Here is an 18,758-nt window from a genome sequence, read left to right on the forward strand (position 1 = left end):
TATACATAGCGCCTGTCTAGTCTTAACTAAACGTTAAACATTTAACTCCTATAATTTAAAAAAAGAGAGAAATCTATGAAGTTTGGAACTGCTGATAAAAAATATTATGTATGAACATGGAACATAACTTTTATGACTGTTGCATGTGAAATAGAAAATAGAAATTAAGGATGTAAAAACAATAAAACGTGTGTTAAGGTCGAGGGGCAAAGACCAAAGTATTTGTTCTTGTGCTGTTGCCAAGTGCCAACTGCACCGTTCACAGTGTCCACAAAGTTTCCTCGTGTCACTGCTTGCCAGTTCTTGCGCTCAATGTTTATAGCTAGGAGCACACGATCATAGTGATGCAGTCAGAGCAGAAGAATGGCGCAAGCAGAAAGAACACCGAGTTTCCTTCACTTGCCAGTGAGGGGAAAAACGTCTTGTTTCGGATATCTTCGGGTTTTATTTTTTGCACTTTTTCATATAGCTCAGGCAAATAAACAAGGTTTGTATTTTTAGTTGTCATTTTTTTCGCTACATTTAGCCAGCAAGTGTACTATTGCTAGCTAGCAAGCTTAGCTACCGTTAACGACCTAACGTTAGCCTGTGTTCAAGACTAGAGCCAAGGTGTCCAGTGATTGAGGGGGGTGTCGGCTTGTATTTGGACTGGCTTAGTAAAGGACATGGCTCAATAGCTAAATGTAATACTTGGTTGCATTATGATCAAACTAGCTATCTAATATATTCACACATTCCTAACCAGTCCAGTCGCTTCTTTAACGTGTCGGTAACGTCGTTAGCCAAGCTAGCTAAAGTGGCCTTTGAGATTTCAAGCGGTAACGGTATCTAACTAACGTAGCTAGCTCAATTGTTTTGCTAGCTCCAGTCATGTTTCACTGAATAGCCTGAACTTAGGTAACTTACGTAATCATTTTGGATATCTATCGCTAGTCCTGAGTAACTTGTCATCAACCTTCACGTAGCTAACGTTAGTGCTTGTCACACTGGTTTAGCTGTTCTTTTAAACCAGGAAATAAGTGGTATTTTTAGTTTGGCAAGACCGACAAGTTCAAGTTCATTTATTTGTCATTTACATATAAGCTACACATGATATACATCATGGACTGGAGTACAGTGCAACGAAATGATTACTCATCATAGGTGTGTTTATTTAGCAGGTTAGCGTTTTTCTTAGTGGTTTGCTTTGCTAACAAGCTATCTAGCTAGCTATCCTAGTAACGTTATGTTTCATACAGTCAGAATTAAGCCCATTCCTCACTAGGATTCAACATCACAGTAGCTAGCTAGATGGCTACAGTTGTTTAGGGAAGCATTCGTTTCCTAGTACACCTTCCCATATCCAATGAACTGTGACTTTGAAAAACAAAAATGTAGCCTATAGCTAGGGTAAAAAGGAGAACTGTTTCCACCAGCAGTTTCAATGTGTGAAGCAGTAGTGGGTTGAGTTTAAATGCCACAGTTGAAATGCTTCCTGTCTAAAGTATGGCTGTTTCCTGCATTGCTGAACATAATCATGACATGTTTAAGGAATGCACTGAAAATAATAGCAGAGACATGGATATTTTCATCTGTTTTCTGCTCTGTTTACAGTTGTCAAGTCAACTCTGCCACATCCGGCAGAATGTAATTATGGGGGGTCTTTTAATAACTGTTGACAAATTGTGTCTCCACAGCATTCATCCAATCAGACACAATCTTAGAGGTACTTCACTTTGGCGAGGGAGGCCTCTTGCAGGTAAGACACTGTTTCCTTACACTCCCCTCCTAGCGACCACAGACAGGCACATGACCCTCCCTATACAACATGCACAGCTGAACACACTACCACGCTACTATGTAGTTACTCAGTAAACACGAGGCGAATAGCAGCCTTTGAAATCAAATATAATCGCTGTAAAAATTAAGATGAGGTCACTATCTTCTCAAAGCTGTAACTTTCACTTTCTCTGCTATATGTATTTTTACCCACGTAGTCTGTGGTTAGCGTTTATCAGGTGTCCTTGGTCGTGTGCTGTTCAATGTTTCAGACGAGACAAATGACAGACAGGACTTCTGTGAGATGTCCAAAAGGACATTATTGACAGTGATACTACCCAGATATCATAGTTTACAAACATGTCACTGTTATAGAGGCTAGCTAGCTCTGGTCGGCCCGGCGGGGTCAGCACATCTTTGTATCCACTGTCCATCCCACATGTCACTGCTCTGAAAGTCAGTCACCCCTCCTCTCTCCACCACTGTTCACCTGAGCACTTGTGCTGATTGGCCTTAACAGAGCAGTTGAGGGCTCAACTCATTTAAACCCCCTGTGGAGTGTTTGGATAATAGATAAACATCCCCTCTTTATCTATGATCAAATAGGCCCAGAATTGCAAAAAAGTTGAGGGAATGGTAAGAAACAACAGGTAGACTGCCACCACTTCACAGGTTAAATGGTCCTAGATGAACAAGGGCAGTAGTTGTGTAAATAGAGATGCTGCATAAACATGGCCACGGCCCGTTTGATTGAAGGAGGTCCATAGTCAGAGACGTTAAGCTTTTGCTGGTTTTGATGCTTGAATCACTGTAGTGCAAAATATGCATTTTTCAATTAGCAGTGAGTTGGATATAGAGTTAATACAGCACATTCTGAATCCAATGCAAATTGGGCACCAGTGTTGGGTTCAATTGATGGGTGTCAGACAAGGCCTTTGTGGTGGAAACACATCAGTTTGACTGCTGTTATAAAACAAAATGACATCATGTCAGTACTGCTCAAATTTGCATGCACCAGCACGTCTTACTTATTTGCCTATGACTTTCTGCATCTAGACCTGGTTTGTTTGTTCTGATGATATCATTAGGAGTGGGGTAACTTTCGTTTTGTTCCTACATTTTGAGCCGTGTCATATCAGACTAGAGCTATGAAGATCGCCTGCTGCTCATCTGATGGTTACCTGACAAGGATTTTTCTTTGTTTTACAGATAGAGCCTGACCTTCACCTGGGTTCATATCATCAAAAAAGGTATGATGTATATTTTTTTATTATCTTTGAATGCACCTATGACTGTCTCTGAGAGAACTATATTTGTTGTTGCAGGCCACAATGACTGTAAACACTTAATTCATTAAACGTCCTTATGTAACACCAGTTGTACCTAGATAGATAGATAGACTCTAAATGGGAGGGTAAACCCTGGCATTAGAATCACATCTCTACTCAGCTTATCTATGCCTGAGTTTTTATGGCTGCTAGCCAATTCCATATGTAGCGGCTTGGGTTCGTTGGAGACTGATCCTCCGGTTGCCACACCTTGTTCTCATTTCCATCAACATAGTCATGCTCTTGGAGGTGGGGCTGGTTAGCTGGCTGCTGGGAGGTGGAGCTGGTCGACTGGCTGCTGGGTTTCACTGGAGGTAGACGACGGGAGGGTGTGGGTCTGTGTGTGTCCTAGTCACTATGGAGACAGTGGAGGGATGTTAAGAGTTTTCAGGAGGCTCAATCAGAGCCCCCCTGCACCAAGGCAGTGTTAGGATCACATCAGGAGGGGACTGGGTTTACATAGCATGTGGACAGACATCATCGTTAAAAGAGAGAAGTGGATTCCATAAAGTCTCACCCTGTGAAGACCTCGGTTGTGAAGTTTTCAGCCAAACTAGGTGTCAGTTCGCTACACTTAACCTTGGTGGCATTTAGAAGAACCGGTCTGAAACATGTTAATCCTCTTGAATAATCAGTGTGTGTCCTGCCTTACATTCCTCAGGCCAGGTTAACCGTCGCACTCAGCCAATGAGGTTTCTCCAGATCAGAGGCCTGTCTCTTTCCTTAAGTAAACACACACACAGGTGAACTAAACAGGCTTCCAGGGATTGTTTGGCAATCTGTGTCTCTGTGCTAGGGTCACAAAGTAACTCAATCTGCACAGTGCACTCCACACCGGCGGCACACGCCCATCAGGCAGAAGTACATGTGGCGTGACATAATAAGTTGGTCAGATCATCATGAGAACCACATCAGAAAACATGGATGGGGTGGAAGGCCACAGTACAGCATGTCATCGTGGCGATTGTCAACATCAGCAGGGTTTCTTTCCCATGACGTTGTGTGTGCCCTAGGTCTGTTTTGGTGTAAAAATCTATTAGTGTAAAAATAGCCAAAGCACAGGCCTTGATTAGGATATTTGAGTGCTTCTCTCCAGGGCTTTAGTGGCTCCTTCACATGAATATATTTGGTCGGAAAGTGTCTCGCTCCACCTTTTTCACTCTCCTTCATCTGCTCTGAAACTAACAGAGACTATTATGGTGGATGGGATCATGTGAGTTTTAGTAAGTTTCACAGGGATCTCCTCTCAGTATTTACTATTTTCTACATTGTAGAATAATAGAGAATGTCAAAACGATGAAAAAACATGTGAAATCATGTAGTAACCAAAAAAAGTGTGAAAAAAATCAAAGTATATTTGAGATTCTTCAAAGTAGCCACCCTTTGCCTTGATGACAGCTTTGCACACTCTTGGCATTCTCTCAACCAGCTTCACCTGTAATGTTTTTTCAAGGAGTTCCCACATATGCTGAGCACTTGTTGGCTGCTTTTCCTTCACTCTGCAGTCCTCATTTGGGTTGAGATAGGGTGATTGTGGAGGCCAGGTCATCTGATGCAGCACCATCACTCTCCTTGGTCAAATAGCCCTTATACAGCCTGGAGGTGTGTTTTAGGTCATTGTCCTGTTGAAAAACAAATGATAGTCCCACTAAGCGCAAACCAGATGGGATGCCGTATCGCTGCAGAATGCTGTGGTTAAGTGTGCCTTGAATTCTAAATAAATCGGTGTCACCAACGAAGCACCATCACACCACCACCTCCATGCTTCAAGGTGGGAACCACATATGCGGAGATCATCCGTTCACCTACTTTGCGTCTCACAGAGACATTGCGGTCTAATGTCCATTGCTTGCGTTTTTTGGACCAAGAGAGTCTCTTCTTATTGATGTCCTTTTAGTAGTGGTTTATTTGCAGCAATTTGACCATGAAGGCCTGCTTCACGCAGTCTCCTCTGAACAATTGATGTTGAGATGTCTGTTACTTGAATTCTGTGAAGCATTTATTTGGACTGCAATCTGAGGTGCAGTTAACGTTAATGAATTTATCCTCTGCAGCAGAGGTAACTCTGGGTCTTCCTTTCCTGTGGCGGTCTTCATGAGAGCCAGTTTCATCATGGCGCTTGATGGTTTTTGCGACTGCACTTGAAGAAACGTTCAAAGTTCCTGACATTTTCAGGGTTGACTGACCTTCATGTCTTAAAGTAATGATGGACTGTCATTTCTCTTTGCTTATTTGAGCTGTTCTTGCCATAATATGGACTTGGTCTTTTACCAAATAGGGCTATCTTCTGATTGTCTCAAATGCATTAAGAAGGAAATAAATTCCACAAATGAACTTTTAACAAGGCACACCTGTTGAGTAGGTGGAATGAGTAGGTGTGTCAACTTTTGACTGGTACTCTGTGTGTATGTGTGTGTGTGTATATATATATATATATATCTCACACACACACATGTTGCCAAAATGCAATCTGGATAACAATTTTAATCATATGTTGATAGTTAATGTACCAATTATATGACAATGGAACAACACACAACATTCAGATTTTACTGACTTACAGTTAATTTAAGGAAATCGGTCAATTAAAATTTATTAATTTGGACCAAATATATGGTCCAAATTGTCCCCAGCACAAGGTGCACCTGTGTAATGATCATTCTGTTTAATGAGCTTCTTGATATACGTCAGGTGGATGGAATATTTTGGCAAAGGAGAAATGCTCACTAACAGGGATGTAAATTAATTTGTGCACACAATTTGAAAGAAATAAGCTTTTTGTGCGTATGGAACATTTCTGGGATCTTTTATTTCAGCTCATGAAACATGGGACCAACACCTTTTTTTCCCCCCATGTTGCATTTAATTTTTTATGTATTCATTCTGATAGGCCCTAATAGCAACAGCTCATATCGATGCCAATGGAGTCCCCTCACGCCTCCCTCTCTGTTCACCGTTGTCCTCTTAGTTGACTTGATTCCTCTCCATTGTTTGTGTAAACATCCCTAAGGGCAATTATGTTTATAGCTCTCTTATCTAGAAGTGTTGGGTTAAACCAGTGCTTAGATTGGAGGAAGTTGGTATAACCCAGTTGAAGGAAGTGATGTCCCAAAGGTATAGAAATTAATTTAATTATGAAATGGAATGGCACTGAATGGTCTCTCTGCATAAAGTGAATTGCTTGAAGAGCAAGGAATTGGATAACAATTGAGTTCAATTGAGAGATCAATACAAATGGAAAAGCAAGGTGGTGAATGGATTGTGTCTTGTGTATGCATGTGTCTTTTTAAAGTCTGACTTGATAATGAAGGTCAATGTCCAGACTCCAAGGCAGCATGTGTGTATGAGGATGCAGGCGGTGCTCAGAAGAGCCTTATGTTGTGGTTATTGTCTGGTACGGCTGCAGGTGCCTGTTCTATTACACCGGAGTGTCTGGTCTACTGTTTCTAACAGCTGAGATGCCGTGTTTGCTCTTCGTCATTAATCTCTGAAGATTATCTCACAAATGGTTTATCAAGACACAACTTTTTCAGCACTACAGATTTAGCAATTTAGCAAAGTTCTGCTTTGGCTATTTAGATCAGTTTCGATTCAGTTGAAAGAGCCCTCATGGTTAACTTTTATTTAACTAGACAAGTTAAATATGCAAGCCTGGCAATTTTCCTTTCACTTTGACTTGAGGTTTCTGTTCACAACACCAAGGACTGATTGACCACAAAAGCATGAAATAACACAGTGGCTTATGTATTTTCTCTCCAGATGATGAGTAGTGTTCAGCTTGTAAATAGTAGTTATTCATTGTCTAGTCAGCATCGTGTTGAGGCCAAGATTAGATTTAGTAACACGTGGTTAATCTGTTTTCTTAATTTTATTAACCTTTCTCCGTTTAATTTTTGTCTTTCCGTGGCTTAGGCGTCACACCAGTTATTATATATAATGCAATAGGTGTCTATTTATCATGGTTCCACCTCTTCTGGCTAGCAGCCAGTATCATTAGGTTTCTTTTACATTTCTCTACAATATGCAGAAGATTCATTATCTGATTCACTTTATCCCCTGGCCAGCATTCAGCAGGTTTAAAGTTCTCTAGACAATCTCTATAATATGCAGAAGAGACTTTTGCGTTGTTCAGTTGCTTAGTTGGAACAGGAAATGGCTTGTGGCTTTTTAGTCACGATGCTGACTGACAATGCATCTGTTCCTTTTTTTATAGGCTAAACGTCGCACCTCTTCTCCACCCACGGCGAACTAACACCGCCAAGCCTCCCATCTATCTATCTGCTGACATTGCTTAAAAAAACATTCAGTCTACATCAGAAGTTGGCCAATGCACGCCACGCAGAAAAGCCATGTCCTAGTATTTGCATTTTGAAACCTCAAGAATTTCGAGTGATTGACTGTTCCACGGGGGGCTTTTTCAGTCAGTCAGTGGCCCATTATGACCATTAAACAACGCATGATGTGGCTTTGTTTGTACTCTGAAGCTATAGGGGGAAAACTACAGGGAATTTACCTCTGTTTACATTCTAAATAATATGATCTACAATTAATATAAGCTGAACACCGTCTGCATTGTTCGCCACCTGCAAATGTATGTTCAAACACAATTATAAACGCTGCAAAATGCAGGAGTGGAGGAGTCATTCTGAGAGAGGTCTGGTTGGTTGTAGAGCTCCTCTGTAAACACACAAACATACACACAGACAGAGGGGTGTGTGTGATTTACCCAGTTGAAGGTCAATCTCCCATAGCGACATTAAGAGCATGTGCAGTTCTTTTCCGCCTCGCTCTCTTAGAACACACAAGACCACAGTAGTAGCACAACTAAGTTGTAATGTACAACTATGACTTCATAGAATTCATTTGTATTCCAAGTGTAGGCCTTGGAATACAAGGAATAATAAAACATATATTCCTTGTTGCACTCCTACTTAAGAAGCAAATGAGTTCCTGACATTGCATAACATTGGTCATGGATCCACAGTGACACCTTTTTATGACTTGCCTGTGTGCTGTCGGCTTATACGTGTTGTTCAGTGAAGTCATACTGTCTGTGGCGTGTGCAGGGAGCGGTTTCCCTTTTGGGTGCCTTGTTTCTCATGGAAATATCTTGTTTGTCTGAGCTGAATACACATGCAATGAATTCTGTTTAATGCATATCTCTGACTTCAATTTTCTTTGCAAAAACTATTTTGGGGGGAAATTACAATATGTACTCATAGTCAGTCAAAATGATATAGGGAAAACAACTTTGCAGTAGATCACTTGTTTTTGCAAAGCAGGTTTGGCAGGTTTCCTGTCTTGTTTTGGCGGTTGCCCTGAGCTTTTACATATTAACCTGATTCGTGTTACACACACACACTTTTTTTTACATGTTAGGCAATAGGAAGTAGGACTGCAGCATTAATGAAAAGTCGTCCTTGTTTCCCTTCTCTTCCTCACTATGGTTCCTCTTTTTCTCCCACAGCTCACCCTTACAGAGAGGGAACAGCAGGCCCATACGCTTTGAGCCGCCAATGCTGGACTTCCATGAACAGTGAGTTAACTTCCTCTACCTACAGATACACCTGCAAGTAGCCTAGCGCTTAGAGCGTTGGGCCAGTAACCGTGAAGGTAGCTAGTTCGAATCCCCAAGCCAACAAGGTGAACCATCTGTCAGTGTGCCCTTGAGCAAGGCACTTAACTCTAATTGCTCCTGGGTCGCTGTTGATAATGGCAGACCCTGGCCGTGACCCCACTCTCCGAGGGTGTCTCACCCCACTCTCCGAGGGTGTCTCAGGGAGAGTTGGGATATGTAACAAAAACACATTTCCAATTCACACATGTGTTTAACATAGGGCTGGGCGGTATACTGTATTTTACTATATACTGGTATTTATGCACGGACCGGTTTGGGTTTTGAATGTTTGGTTTGTTAAATGTGATATGCCGTGTAACGTCCATTTTTATAGTTTACTCCTCTACTTGAGTCATCCCTCCTCTCTCCATGCTGCTTTCCACACAGACCTAGTCCCACCCCCTGTCACTCAAGGAGCGCATTTGTTATTGCTTGACCACGACACTTTCGTTCAGACTGCATGGTCAACGCATCATATGCAACAATGTTGATGACAACGATGTTGCCACTTTGATCTTAATATAAATCCACAAGCCTTCTATAATTACATTATTTGTTTGATTCTTACATCTGCAAACAGCTAGTTTGTATTTTCTTAGCAACTTAAGCTAAATCGTGTTAGCCAGCTAATAATAGTACTGAGTCAGAGCAAACGTAGCTAGCTAATACAGCCTGATACCAGTACTGGTGGATGCTTAAATCAGCATGTTTGTGCAACAGTATCTTCTAAATCAAAGAGGAATAGGCAAAGAATGAATATGTTGGCTATATGAATAAAGATTTAATGTAGCCAAAGATTATAGGGTCCCCTAGGAAACACTGAACATCACTTTGGTTCCTACCCTGTCACAATAACTCGTCCATGGCATTTTCATTTGTTGTCATGTCAAACAACACTGTATTCAAAGTGCCCACTATTATTTATATTCTAACTATAGAATTATAATAAACATTATTTTTCCATGATTCTAAAAGTTCACCCAAGTGTTTTGATCTAAATCACAATTGCAACATTTGGTTAAAAATAAGGCCTAGTATTTTTGCCCATATCATGGCAGTGTGGAAATGATCTCAAATGAGTCCAGGAAATGCGGAAATTGATGGAAATGCAGGAAATTATTTTAGGTTGAAGTTGAATTGAACAGTATAAAACAATCAGAATGGAGAAAGACCTATTGAAATCATTTAGAATATATGTGTTGCCACCGTAGGGTCACACACTACTCATAAAGCAAATGTAGAACTTTTATTAATCAAAAACATAAAATACTGTCAAATTTGAAAAATACCATGATATGATATTTTGGCCATATCGCTCAGCCCTAGTTTAACAAGCATTTCGCAACACCCGCAATAACATCTGCTAAATATGTGTATGCGACCAATACAATTTGATAATACAGACTTGTACATGTGTGAAATGGGACAAATTCAACCATCAACTATTCTGTTTATTTTCTTCCCGTCACTTTGTTGAGATTTACATTCTGTGCATCACCCTCTCAGATCATTTGACAACTTGGCATTGATACGTTTTAAACGTGCTCTTATCTGCTGGGTATTTCCACAGTTAAGAGAAGAGGCCTCCTGGAGCATGATCGTTTTATCAACATCTGTTAGGAGAGACAAGGAAATGGAAATAAAACAGATTTTCTTTGAGGCTCCATTTGACCCCATTAGGCCTATATGTTTCTGACGGCTGTGTTTCTGACAGCTATATGTTGGTGCAACAGCTATGTTTGTGCGACAGCTTTCACAACATTGTTTCTTTTCCTGTTCCCAGGCCTGTTGGAATGCCAAAAATGGAGAAAGTTTATTTGCACAATCCTAGTGCAGAGGAAATAAGCTTGATATCTATATCAGCAACAACTGCACATTTTCATGCATCATTCTTTCAAAACAGGGTGAGTAGCTAATAAGTATAACCCTATGGCTGTGTCCCATTCCACAAAGATGCAGCAGTTCAAGGCAGGATGTCAAAATTGGCGTGTCACAATCCCAAGGCACCTTTAAATGCTGCCTACCAATTTCATCTTAAATGTCAGTTACCTACTGAGGAAAGTGCTACCTACAAATGTAGGTCCTTTTGGAGCAGGCAGGTAGGCAGCAGGCAGGTAGGCAGCTAGCTTCCTTTTGGTTTGGGACACAGCCGATGTCTCCTGTCTTGAGGTGTCTCCTCTTCTACAGGCATACGCATGGCTTGTTCAAAGGCTGAAAGAATAAGCCCTGTGTTTGTCGGTGGACAGAGGCTCATTTATCCGGCCATTCCGATTCCCCTGCCTGTCAGTCTGACCATGTGACCTGGCTGTTATGGGTATCATGTGCTGGTTTTGTACTTTTTGAAAAACAAGAGGCACGTGCTCAACTGTCAACATTCCGCCATCTTGGGCCTTTTAACTGAGTTGTAAAATTCATGACAGCTCTGAATCCAGTGCACTCCTGAGCAGAGGAGATGGTGAATGGTGTGACTGCTGCTCAGCATGTTTGAGTCCTGAGAGTAGAGCAGGAAAATCAAGTCAAATAAGGAAGCATGTTGGCTGGAGCAAAATACGCCCTCTTTCCACCTGGTCTTTAAACAATGTTATTGTTAAAGAGATTTGTTTGTCTGGCTGTCTTCCAGTATCTTATAAAACGATCTATGGCATCATGACAAGAATCTTCATGTTTACTGCTTTATCACACCCAAGACTGATCTTAATTGGTTGGTTACATTTACAGTTCCAAAAGTAGCTTGACCTTTTGATTCCAATCTTTTGATTGGATAATTGTTGTATTCTTTCTCTCCAGTTAATTCATCCCATCCCTTCTCTTCTCTCCCTGTAGATAATTCCACCAGGGGGGAATACGTCGTTTGATGTGGTCTTCCTCGCTCGAGTAGTAGGAAATGTAGAGAATACTTTATTTATTAATACCTCGCATCATGGAGTGTTTACATATCAGGTGTGTATGAATACATATGTTTAAGGAATCATGTCATATCTATACTAATAATTAATCATGGAGTGTTTACATGTCAGGTGTGTATGTTTACATAATGTGTCACTTTGTATACTAATAATTCTGTAATATGTCTGTCTACTGGAGGTGTGTTCCTGGACACTGTATATAAGGATCCTTTGTGGGTTGCATTTTCTGCTGGTTTTCTCCCTTGCCTGCCACTTGGAAACCAGTTGACACTGTGATCCTCAGTCTTAGTCCCTGCTGTAGGTCCCTGCTGTAGGTTCCTGCTGTAGATCATGAGTCTCATGTTGTTGGTGTCTTATCCCCTGCAGGTGTTTGGTGTGGGCATCCCCAACCCCTACAGGCTGCGGCCGTTCATCGGGGCCCGAGTCCCAGTCAACAGCAGTTTCTCTCCACTCATAAACATCCACAACCCACACAGTGAGCCACTGCAGGTAGTGGAGATGTACTCTAGTGGAGGAGACCTGCACCTGGAGCTCCCCACAGGGCAGCAGGGAGGAACGCACCATCTGTGGGTGTGTATAGATCAGGACAGTCGGGGGCTTTTAGATTATTATCCTGTTACTTCTACACCATTAGAATTGGAATTGAGACAAATACCTGACCAGAACGGAATTTTAATTGGGCAACTACTTGACCCCTGAATAGAAGGACTAAACATGTCTTTTCTGTTCTTTCTTCCTGTGTGGTTGTCAGGAGATTCCCCCGTTTGAGACGAAGGGAGTGATGAGAGCCAGTTTCTCGTCGAGAGACGCAGACAACCACACGGCCTTCATCAGAATCAAAACGAACGCCTCCAACCAGGACGAGTTCATCATCCTGCCTGTAGAGGTGGAGGTCACCTCGGGTACGTTTCCAATAGCAACGCCTCACACCATATGTTTCCAATAACAATGTTTCCAATAGCAACGCCTCACACCATACGTTTCCAATAACAATGTTTCCAATAGCAACGCCTCACACCATACGTTTCCAATAACAATGTTTCCAATAGCAACGCCTCACACCATACGTTTCCAATAACAATGTTTCCAATAGCAACGCCTCACACCATACGTTTCCAATAACAATGTTTCCAATAGCAACGCCTCACACCATACGTTTCCAATAACAATGTTTCCAATAGCAACGCCTCACACCATATGTTTCCAATAACAATGTTTCCAATAGCAACGCCTCACACCATACGTTTCCAATAACAATGTTTCCAATAGCAATGTTTCCAATAGCAACGCCTCACACCATACGTTTCCAATAACAATGTTTCCAATAACAATGTTTCCAATAACAATGTTTCCAATAACAATGTTTCCAATAACAATGTTTCCAATAGCAATGTTTCCAATAGCAACGCCTCACACCATACGTTTCCAATAACAATGTTTCCAATAACAATGTTTCCAATAGCAACGCCTCACACCATATGTTTCCAATAACAATGTTTCCAATAGCAACGCCTCACACCATACGTTTCCAATAACAATGTTTCCAATAGCAACGCCTCACACCATACGTTTCCAATAACAATGTTTCCAATAGCAACGCCTCACCATACATTTCCAATAGTAATACTTCTATACTTATCTGTGACTGGCTGATTGAGACATCTCCTGATCCTGTGTGTCTTTGTCCTCAGCACCAGGAATCTACTCCTCAATAGAAATGTTGGACTTTGGAACGCTACGCTCACAAGGTATGCTGTGTTCACTTCACGTTTATACCCTCATTCTCCAATGGGTCAGGCTTTCGTCAAATATTTGAGTGATTTGGACGTTTCAAAATGGATCTTGGGTGATTTGATGAGGTTATTGTATTTTCTGTTGAAACGTTTTACAGATCGACCAAAGCAGTTGAATTTGCATCTTCTCAATTCCGGGGCAAAAGATGTGCAAATAATGAGCGTTCGAGCGACGCCGTCAAACGATGCCATCACAATAGACTTCAAGGCCATCACGCTAAAAGCTGGAGAACATAGATACACCAAAGTCGCCACTATTAGTTTTGATGGTAAGTGAGCTATATTGCTCAGTACTCCCCATACCTTCTGGAATTTCTCCTGCATATTGCACCTCTGCCTTTTTGTTCCAACCTGTTTTGACACGGTTTTGTTTTTTTGATTTCCAGCATCGAAAGTTCAAAAAGCTTCCCAGTCCTCTGGTAAAATAACAGTAAAAGCGAAAGAGAAAAGCTACTCCAAACTTGAAATCCCATACCTAGCTGAAGTTCTAGATGGGTAGGTTTTTCTGTTTCCTTGACCAATAACAATGACAAGTAGTTTATTTAACCAGTGAAAAGAGAAGTATTTTTATAATTTATTTACTTTAACGAATCACTATTACACAATTTCGGAACATTTGAAACGTCTCCACTAACTCTCCTCTCCATCTCTGTGTCAGGTATTTGGGGTTTGACCATACGGTCACATTGTTCCACATCAGAGACAGTGTGTTAGAGCCAGTGGTCAAGCCCATCCACCTCACCAACACCTTCCACTTTGCCATCCGCATCCATGACGTGTCCCTTCCAGATGAAGCCAAGACCATGTTCTTAGTGAGTAACTGTTATGAACTGTATCGTGTTCCAGAGGCCTGTTGCTGTTGGCCAACTCAAAGCTTGCAGGCTTTTGTTCCAACCCAGCTTAAATACAATTACTAATCACGACCCTCAAGTCTTAAGATAAGAACTAGCTACTTTATTGATCCCTGAGGGGACTTTGGTTTGTCAAGTATTAAACGTGTTGAACCGCTCTGTTGTCCTCTGAGTGTGTCCTAAGGTGGCAGCGTATATATGAACGGTCCCGTGTTCTCCTCCTCAGGTGCAGAACTTCAGTGAGCCGGTGTTGATCCCCCCTCAGGAGTCTCGCTACATCTTCTCCCTCCACTTCCAGCCCGTCCGGCCCTCCAATCACATCGACAGCAACATCCTGCTGGTCACCAACGCCTCCAAGTTCCACCTCCCCGTCCGCGCCTACACTGGATTCCTGGAGGTACTGCAACACACACACACACTGGGGAAATAGTGTACACACACAAATGAAATCCTTCACACACTCAAGTACATTGTGGGGGAAACACCTGCAAATGCATATTGTTACGAAACCCATAACTAGAACTTGACCTCTTGGTTGCCCATCTAGGCAGATTATCATTTGTTCAGATGGTGACTAAACATAAATATGTGCAAAAAGGAAAATTCTGAACGGGCATACCTAAACGAAAGATTTCAAATCAAAACGAAAGGCCCCAGGGCCACCAAGCCAACCAGCAGAATCACGTCTTGCAAGCTGGGACACTGACTGACGATCACCTGATGTGCTTATCAACCTGGCTGAACAAGGTTCCTGCTGCCCCCTGGAGGAATGGTGTGTGGAAGTGTACCCTGGATAGGGTGTTGGTGCATGTCCTAATACTAACCTGGCCCCCATATCATAACAATATACTCTCATTTTTCTCTTCCTCCCCTCCTCCCAACAGCCCTTTGTCCTGCCGCCCAGTCTGCAAGAGAACTTCCTGGACTTTGGTGTTCTCAGCGCTACAGACACCAGCAGCATCCTGTTTGTGGTTGTCAACAGCAACCCCATCGAGGTGGGCTCACCCTCAACACCCCTCTGCTCTGTAGACATCCCATAATAAAGCAGTACAGCTCTTTTTGAATGCATGCGTAACCATGGGTAACTATTTCAATGCTTCACTAGAGGTGGCTACCTAGTATCTCTCCTTCACCTCAACTTGTTTGAAAACAGATTGGATTAGTGTGACGGAAAAGGACACGAGTCATTTTCTCACTCATTCACTCGTACAGCTGGTGATCCAGCCGTGGCTGCTGACAGGAGAGAGTCTGAGTGTGGAGCTGTTGAAGATCGAGAAAGGCAACAGAACCACGGTGCTGTCCAAGACCAGAGAGCTACACAGCGCCTCAGCTTCTCCTCACAAAACGGTAACAGCATCACAACTACTACTGTCCCTGGACTGGCAGAATCTAGCGGTACTTGGTTGGAGATAATGGATGTCATTAAAGCCTGCTATGAAATATATGTTCTCTCCATTTTCTTTTCCTTGAAATATTAGTTTATTTTTTAAACATGTTCGTGTCATGCAGAGTGACTCAGACATTCATCTTTACATAGCTTGGTGGGACAATCACATTTTCACTTAGTCGGGGATTCAAACCAGCAACCTTTCTGTTACTGGCCCTACCTCTTAACCACTAGGCTACCTGCCGCCCCTACATATTTTCTATGTGAGCACTCTCATGGTCCTGTACAGATGGAGTAGAAAGGAGGTGTGTATAGATAACTACAAAATGCTGTGTTCATCTGCTAGGAAACACCAACAAAGTGGCCTTGTGTCAGAGCAGCAGGTAAAGTAGATGGAAATCAGGAGGCTGACTGACGGCTCTGTTGTTCCACCTGCAGGTGATCCTAGCCTCGGGCTACTACGCTGCCTTCCGGGTCACCCTGGTGGCTAAAGACCTGGAGGGGGCCTACGACGGAGCTATCCACATCACAACAGACTACCAGGTATACCTGTCAACTGGCCCGTTGAAGTGCTACTGTCACTAAGTCCTGCTATTTGAGTTGCTACGGCAACTATATATGTTTTTTAGTTTTGTGAAATTGTTCTATTTGGCCAGGGCTCACTTGAAATAGAGAAGTCAATCTCAACGTAACTTCTCTGGTTAAATAAACGACACACACACATAAACGAAAATCAATACATAAAATGCATTCGTTTGTTCATTGCTCCTGTGTGATGTTTAAGAATTGTTAGTGATTTTCATTCCTTTTCTGTAAACAGATATTAACGATACCAGTGAAAGCAGTCGTTGCAGTGGGCACGTTGACCAGCTATCCCAAACATATTGTCCTCCCGCCATCTTTTCCGGTTAGACTAACTATATATTACTTGTCGTAGATTGCTATATTGTTTTGAGTGTATCAAAAAAGAAAATGTATTTTGCCTCTATAATATTATCTATGTGTTTTCTGTCCCTCCCAGGGTAAAGTAGTGCAGCAGAGTCTAAGCATGGTGAGCTCGTTCTCTCAGAAGGTGACCCTGCAGCAGATCCACTCTCTGACTGAGGACTCACGTTTCTACTACAGGAGACTGAAGAACAACCGGGACGAGCTGGAACCCAAACGCAAGTCGAAGGTCGCCAAGATTTATTTTGACGCCAGCTTGCAGTGTGGCGACCACTGTTATGTGGGAGTACCGTTTGTTCTGAAATGTGAGTATTTTTGGCGTTATTCTTTAATGGTTTCTGGTTAGTTTGCGCTGTACTTAGCGAACTTGTTCTTAATAATTAAAACATCTTGAACTTCTTTCAGCTGAGAGCAGACCGCCTGGGCTGTCAATGCAGGAGGATATGTGGGATGTGGATGTAGATTTGTATCAAATGCTCCGTCGGCGATGGAAAGCGCTGAAGGAGAGTTCAGGACACATGGCGGAGGCGGTGTTTGAGGCCAACGCTGACCTCCAGAAGAACATTGAGACCAGAGTGTCAGCTCAGCTGAAGTGGCCTTCTATCATGAACTCTTCCCAGCAGGTCCTGTTCCCTCTCACCAGCCTCACCAGCTCATCGGTGAGGCGGATTCATTAACATCTGTTCTATGAGAAGATCTCAATTGCATACTCCTCACGTCCTCTCAAAACCCATTGGATGAGAAAGCCAAACCTCCTCTAATGGGTTTTGAGGAGGGGACAGGGCGCGAGGAGTATGCAATTGAGATCTTTCCTATGTCTAGCTTAGAATACTATACTGAACAAAAATATAAATGCAACATGCAACAATTTCAATGATTTTACTGAGTTTATAGTTCATATAAGGAAATCAGTCAATAGATTTTTTTTTTAATTGGGCAATAATCTATGGATTTCACGTAACTGGACAACTGAGGAGCCAGGCTCAGCCAATCAATACGTTTTCCCCACAGAAGGGCTTTATTACAGACAGAAATACTCATCAGTTTCATCAGCTGTCCGGGTGGCTGGTCTCAGACGATCCCACAGGTGTGGAAGCCAAATGTGGAGGTCCTGGGCTAGCATGGTTACATGTGGTTTGTGGTTGCAAGGCCGTTTTGACATACTGGCAAATTCTGGCGGCTTATGGTAGAGAAATTAACATTCAATTATCTGGCAACAGCTCTGCTGGACATTCCTGCAGTCAAGATGCTAATTGCGCACTCCCTCAACTTGAGACATCTGTGGAATTGCGTTGTGTGACAAAACTGCACATTTGACTGTCCCTCGCACAAGGTGCACCTGTGTAATGATCATTCTGTTTAATGAGCTTCTTGATCTGACACCTGTCAGGTGGATGGATTATCTTGGCAAAGGAGAAATGATTACTAATAGAGATGTGAACAAATTTGTGCACAACATTTGAGAGAGAAGCTTTTTGTGCATATGGAACATTTCTGGGATCTTTTATTTCAGCTCATGAAACATTGTACCAGCACTTTACATGTTGCGTTTAGATTTTTGTTCAGGATAGATTGGCAGGCCCAGGGGGGTTCCCTGACCATGTGGCCAGAGCAACTCTAAACTAAGGCTATAACTAGAGCCAAGAGTTTTCCTGGTCAAGTCACACAGTCAGGAACAACTCGGGGTCCTGTACATGCTACTGTATTGAGCCTTCTGTTCTAACCAGCAGTCTTCTGTTGCCAGGAGATAGAGGTTGTCTTGGAGAACCCAGCTGACGTTCCTGTCTATGTCCAAGTCCTGCCGTTAGCCCTCTATCCCAACCTCCCGGCCGTCACCCACAAACTGGCACAAATGTGAGTAGCCTTCAATATGCACTTGTAGTTTGCTAATAGTCATTTTGTCTGTCACCCCTTTTGGCAAGATGTTTCATGTCACACTGATGGGGTTTCTCCACCATAGAGTTAGAATGAATAGAAAATAATTCTAGAAGGTTTTCTATGGTCTTAACTTATTATTCTTTCACGCCAGGTTTTCCCTGGAGAGGCTCCCACACTTCAACCCCGACACAATGGAGTTCCAGGTACACAGAAACCACGTGAGTTTACTTTGCTCTGTCTTTTATTCCTGTGTTGTGCCAGTTGATCAAATACAATCATTTCGCAATGAATGTTT

The 18,758-nt window shown here is 42.4% G+C and overlaps 1 protein-coding gene across 1 annotated transcript in view; it reads left to right on the forward strand.

Moving 5' to 3' along the window:
* Positions 1–307: 307 nt before the first annotated feature.
* The window catches only part of LOC120033603 (transmembrane protein 131-like), a 31,336-nt gene continuing 12,885 nt past the window's right edge, over positions 308–18,758 (forward strand). The window contains exons 1-21 of the mRNA XM_038980021.1: positions 308–487; positions 1,677–1,738; positions 2,968–3,008; positions 8,554–8,622; positions 10,487–10,607; positions 11,527–11,643; positions 11,976–12,179; positions 12,361–12,511; positions 13,301–13,357; positions 13,501–13,671; positions 13,789–13,897; positions 14,061–14,214; positions 14,480–14,650; positions 15,138–15,248; positions 15,466–15,600; positions 16,079–16,183; positions 16,461–16,547; positions 16,662–16,890; positions 16,991–17,244; positions 18,330–18,439; positions 18,615–18,681. Of these exons, the coding sequence (XP_038835949.1) occupies positions 364–487; positions 1,677–1,738; positions 2,968–3,008; positions 8,554–8,622; positions 10,487–10,607; positions 11,527–11,643; positions 11,976–12,179; positions 12,361–12,511; positions 13,301–13,357; positions 13,501–13,671; positions 13,789–13,897; positions 14,061–14,214; positions 14,480–14,650; positions 15,138–15,248; positions 15,466–15,600; positions 16,079–16,183; positions 16,461–16,547; positions 16,662–16,890; positions 16,991–17,244; positions 18,330–18,439; positions 18,615–18,681 (2,649 nt within the window). The 5' untranslated portion in view covers positions 308–363. The remainder of the gene's footprint in view (positions 488–1,676; positions 1,739–2,967; positions 3,009–8,553; positions 8,623–10,486; positions 10,608–11,526; positions 11,644–11,975; positions 12,180–12,360; positions 12,512–13,300; positions 13,358–13,500; positions 13,672–13,788; positions 13,898–14,060; positions 14,215–14,479; positions 14,651–15,137; positions 15,249–15,465; positions 15,601–16,078; positions 16,184–16,460; positions 16,548–16,661; positions 16,891–16,990; positions 17,245–18,329; positions 18,440–18,614; positions 18,682–18,758) is intronic.

The sequence above is a fragment of the Salvelinus namaycush genome, chromosome 40 (assembly GCF_016432855.1).
Source record: "Salvelinus namaycush isolate Seneca chromosome 40, SaNama_1.0, whole genome shotgun sequence".
Taxonomy (NCBI): Eukaryota; Metazoa; Chordata; class Actinopteri; order Salmoniformes; family Salmonidae; genus Salvelinus; species Salvelinus namaycush.